The sequence below is a fragment of the Saccostrea echinata genome, unplaced genomic scaffold, assembly GCF_033153115.1.
Source record: "Saccostrea echinata isolate AGI-Se365-2 ecotype Australia unplaced genomic scaffold, CSIRO_AGI_Sech_v1 ptg000036l, whole genome shotgun sequence".
In the NCBI taxonomy this organism is placed as follows: Eukaryota; Metazoa; Mollusca; class Bivalvia; order Ostreida; family Ostreidae; genus Saccostrea; species Saccostrea echinata.
In genome coordinates this window covers 6,474,870-6,479,788 of record NW_026889785.1, presented here as the reverse complement: position 1 = coordinate 6,479,788, position 4,919 = coordinate 6,474,870, and the positions used below count along the sequence as shown (strand labels likewise).

At 41.8% G+C, this 4,919-nt stretch overlaps 1 protein-coding gene across 1 annotated transcript; it reads right to left on the bottom strand.

Moving 5' to 3' along the window:
• Positions 1 to 225: 225 nt before the first annotated feature.
• On the bottom strand, positions 226 to 2,649 carry LOC133199940 (uncharacterized). The gene is made up of 2 exons (XM_061335736.1): positions 1,001 to 2,649; positions 226 to 751 (listed from the first exon to the last, which is right to left on the bottom strand). Exons 1-2 carry the CDS (start codon positions 2,647 to 2,649, stop codon positions 226 to 228), a joined length of 2,175 nt encoding a protein of 724 aa, XP_061191720.1.
• Between the last annotated feature and the right edge of the window lie 2,270 nt (positions 2,650 to 4,919).

Sequence of the window (4,919 nt, the reverse complement as noted above, 5' to 3'; positions counted from 1 at the left end):
AGTATAAGCCGGTTGCCATTCTCGATAACACCAGACAATTTTTTGGGGCATGGGGGTAATCCAATGTAAATTTTCCACTAATTTCTTAACAAATTCCGTTTTCCCCGATTTAGATGGTCCTGCTACCACCATGGTAAATTCGTGTTTTAATTGAAAAGAGGGAAGTGTCTCGTTAGGTTGCATGATGATAAATGAAGAGAAAAATAGGGTTTCAATCCTTTTTATTCAACACAGAAATATACGTTGAGTTCTCTTCACATCGGATCGACAGATGGGGCAATACCGGAAGGTGGGAGCACATAATGAACAGCAACATACGTGTCCACAAGGGAGTAAAGCCATTTGTAATTCTCCCTCTAAACAAATGTGACATTTTCCTGTGGCCTGAATCTCTGTAGAGGTTTGGTCTAGTAGAGGTTTAATTTCAGGTGAAACTTTGTATCCCACCCGGAGTAAATGGTTAATGAATACGATCATCACCCACTCACGTCCTTTATAGGTATTGATGTAAGGACAATTAGGGTTCCAATAAGCATGTTCTACATAAGGATCGTCTGTAGGTTCCCAGTTGGTAAAACCCATACCACAATGAAAACAAGTGGTCTTATCACCCACTCCCCTGTAATAAAATCCAGCTTTGGCTAGGTTGGGTAATAAGCCCTTTAAAGACTCGGGCCATCCCTCTTTAAAGGTAGCTTCTCTCTTTAAGAGCAGAGCATAGTTAGGGTAATGAGGAACCCCCTCTGGCTCCCTAGAATGATTAGCCATGACTGAAGTGTTCAAATATGTTTGCCCCCTTTTTATAACCCCTTCATATTTTAGGGGTTTTCCCCACATAAAATAAAAACACATTTTGAAATACAGTTTTTTTTAATAACCATAAGGTAAAGTATTATAATCATTCATTAATTGTCTCTTATCATAGACAATTCTATATTGTTTTTCTAAAGGTACTGTCTTGACTTCATGTTGACGAGTCCTCTGTATTTTGTAAGGATACGAGACTTGGATTTCATCCATTTCTTTCTTGAGCATTTTTTCTAATGTCTCTGGTGATACGATATTGGAAGCCCGATAATTAAGAGTCAATCCTTTGACTTTACACACGGAATTTCCCTTGGCGGTAAGGTAAGCATAATTTTTAGGACCTCCTGACATGAATTTGATAATGTGGTCCCCGTCTAATTCATCAGTCCATTCTCCTAAACTGTGGCCAAGGGTAGGATTAAATTGTCCCTCCTTATGTTGGTATATGATACTGTCCGTATCGAAATAAAGGACCCGATCTCCTAAAGGTTGTAAAGTCTCGTAGAGGTGTAATCGGGCATGAGCGGTAGTGAAACAGGCCAGTACCACGTTTCCGAAGGGACACTCTTCTACAAATTCCTGTTTCTCTTGATAATTCACCAGCATCATGTCCAATTCCGGGTCCTCTTTATTTTCTAAGAGTTCTAGCCCTTTGATGTCAATGGTCGAATCTTGTAAGAGTTGCTGTACTTCCTCTTCTTCGGTCAAGTATCGAGTTTTAGGTAATAACAGGCGTTGAGCGAATTTTCCCCACAGGCAATTTAAAAAGAGTTTGGCTATCGTTCTTCGCACCGGATTTTTTTCTATACTTAATAGGTCCATTCTAATGCCTTCTCTGTCTATGACTTTACGAATGTAATCTAGTTTCTGTTCCTCCGTCTGACAATCAGGTGGGAATCCAGACGCTTCCTGTTTGATCTTTAAGAAGGTATCGATGTAAGATCTGAATAAATCTTGACTGCTTTCTGGAAAATGCCAAACCTCGTAAATCCGCTCTAAAGTATATCCCATGTCTAGGGCTTTATGTAATTCTGTAGTCACCCAAGTACCTGTAAGACTGCGTTCCTGGTCTGTGTGTTGACATCGATGTTTAGAAGTAGAGTCCTGTCGTTCCGCACAGGTTCGACATAATGGAAATAATAACTTGCCTCCTGTGCGATAAGGTAAAACGGGGTGATAGAGGCCTCGGGGTGGTAAGACCCGACAGTGAATGAGACCGAAATAAGTTCTCACGTCCTGGAAGTCGTCTGTAATGATCTGAGGATGGTCCAAAGGAAAAGGTCTGTGTTTTAACACGTAAGGGTATAAGGAACAGACGTCCACGTATCTCATGTCCCCCTCCTCACAATACAATCTTGTAGCATTGGTCCGGCCTCCGTACAGGGCTTCTCGGGGGTTCAAAGGATCTGGAATGTCCAGATCTCGTACATAATTCTGTAATGCCCCCTCTATTTGTACTTGTTGATCGAAATCGTGTTCCCAGATACTATGTACGGAATACCCCATTTCCTCTAAGACCGTATTCCTCCTTAAAGTTTCCTCGTGTAATTCCTGGTAAGTAAATTGTGTCCGGTGAGGATGAGTTTCGGTCTGTAAATTCGGATAGCAAGTAGGGCATCCGTGCCAATAGCATCCGTAAAATTCGTAGATGGTACGAGTAGCTTCCTGGTATCCATCTACAGTATAACTTCCGATCTTGACTTCTCCTCCGTTTCTAGCATGTCGTATGTGAGATCCGCTCTGGTGACTCATCCAGCTTAACCAACGACAGGCTTTGGCGGAATATTGACGTGCAGGCTGATTCCCCATGTTGGGAATGATGGCAATGGTATCTTCGGGCATGAATCCTCGACGGTAAGCTTAATTGGCCGCACTGGCAAAAGTGATGGATTCCTGGAAGGGGTCTACATGGACCAAGGTCTTGAGAGTGGCTCGAAACTGAGCACAGCATCGTCGTAAAATATCGACGTCTGAAATACAATAGTCTAAAAATTCCTTCTGGAAATCAAACACTTTTCCGGCTTGTTGTTCGTACCATTGGTAAAAAGCCTGTCGTCCACTTATAGACATGTCGTCCGGATTGTAGAATGCTGCCGGTGGATAAGGCCCCACATAATTCTGGTTCTGTTCTGTATTAAAAAAGTGAGGGAAATACCCTTTTTTCAGTTCGGTGAATCCGAAAGCAGAGGGCATTTTAGACAGAGCAAAAGGTAAAAAATTATAAGAGTCGATGAATTTCAATCCGCAGATTTGCATGGATAAGATTTTACTGCCGTTCATGATGACTGTAGGCGTCATGCAGGCGGAATGCACCAGGTAATTTAAAATGAACTGTCCATCATATCCTTTGAAATTGTGGGCAATGATGATAGCCTCGTCGTGTAATAAGGCGGAATTCTTATTGCCTGTGTCGGGCTGTAATAACCAGTCCATGAAGTGTTTTAAGGTATCTGGGCCTTTAAACACGTGTTGACGGGGTCCCATATGTCGACAGTGAGGACAGGGATCTTCTATGGGTAAGTGCCCGCAATGCTGACATACGCGGTGTGCCACACATAAATTAGGGACGTGGATGCCGTTTTCCTGTGTACATTCGAAATCGAAATAAATATAAAACTGTAATGTCTCTTTGGCTTTCTTTTTCTTTTTCTCAGGCTTCAGTTGAACGTAGCACTGATGATCAGTGTCTACAGTTTTCTTACAGATCTTACACTGTTTCTGTCCTCCGCAATGATGATGAGGGAGTAATCGTTTAGGCATCCATTTCTCACAATGCTCGCATCGTCCCATTAAACTGCATACCGTTGTGGCCGTATTCTTACTGTGAGGTCGTAAATGGTTTTCGTAGCAAGTTCTGCTCTGAAAAAATCCCTGGCATTGATAACATTGAATGTGGCTCCCGTCTGGAGGGCAGGGAGTGTCCGTTAAACAAAAGGAACATCGGTAAGGACACTTGGTACGATGGTCTGTAATGTTCCTGTATCCCACATCGCAATGATCACAATAGTATTGATTGCCCGTCACACCTGGCATAGACAAAATAGCATCGTAATGATGATCGTCTAACAAAATGTTTAAACAAGTTCCATCTCCGCCGCCTTTATATATGGGCTCCAAACTGAGTTTAGAGGAGTTGGACTTAAACTGATATATTTTCAGTCTATAATGAGGGGCTAACACGTGTTGTAATTTCCCCCATTCTTGGGGTCCACAAGGCTGATGAATATCACACCCGGCTTGTTCCATGAGAGCTATAGCTTCGTTTTTCTGGTCATTAGCTCTTACATCACCCTTCCGCATACGTAGCCATCGTTTTTCCCATTTAACTAAACTCTCTGGATTTTCCGGTTTTTGACTGTGTAACCGGGTGACTACAATGGCTCGAGCTAAACAAAATTGATCCCAGGGATTGTCGATCTGAACGATGCATCGTTTATTCTTTTTAAAACTCTCCTTGTTGACCATCAGGTGTTTAGTATTCTGTCCACCACTGCCTTCTGGATATTTGACATGAAACATGTCGAATTCCATAGACCCGTCTCCCAGTTTAAAATCTTTCTTAGATTGTTGCACGGCTTCTATTTTATTTAAAATGACGTCCTTGTTTAAATGTTTACATTGAGTAAACTCGTACCAAATGTCGGAATCCAGAGAAGGGTGGTGAATGTTCAGGCGTACATAATCGTTAGGGTTACACTGCATGTGATATTTGACATTCTGTAGCATGTCTTTAAATAATCGCCGAACAAAGCCTCTGTTTTCCTCCTCTGGAAATTCTTTAAAATTCACACTGTACACATCTTCTTTAGCTTTAAATTTTCTGGAATGCTTAGCTTGATTGAGTCTCACTTGGTAATACTGGGAAATGGTTTTTGGTTTCGGTGGTGGTGAATGGGGTGGTGATGAAGACGGAGAGGGTTCTTCTTCTTCTTCAGGTAGATTCCGTAAACGTTGTAAGTGTTGAGCTCGGTTGGCTTTGGCTCTCTTTAATCTTTCCATTAATCTCGCATTTTTTTTCCTGAGAACTAATTCTCTAGTTCTCTGTCGAGAAATAATTCTTTCTAATTCTTTCTCCCGTTTTTTCCATCTCATAAGTTGTTGTGCATGTAACA

Coding starts and splice junctions, on each gene's coding strand:
- LOC133199940 (XM_061335736.1), bottom strand. CDS start 2,649: ATGCCCGAAGATACCATTGCCATCATTCCCAACATGGGGAATCAGCCT. Junction 752..1,000: donor ATGGATGAAATCCAAGTCTC/GTATCCTTACAA, acceptor TAATCATTCTAG/GGAGCCAGAGGGGGTTCCTC.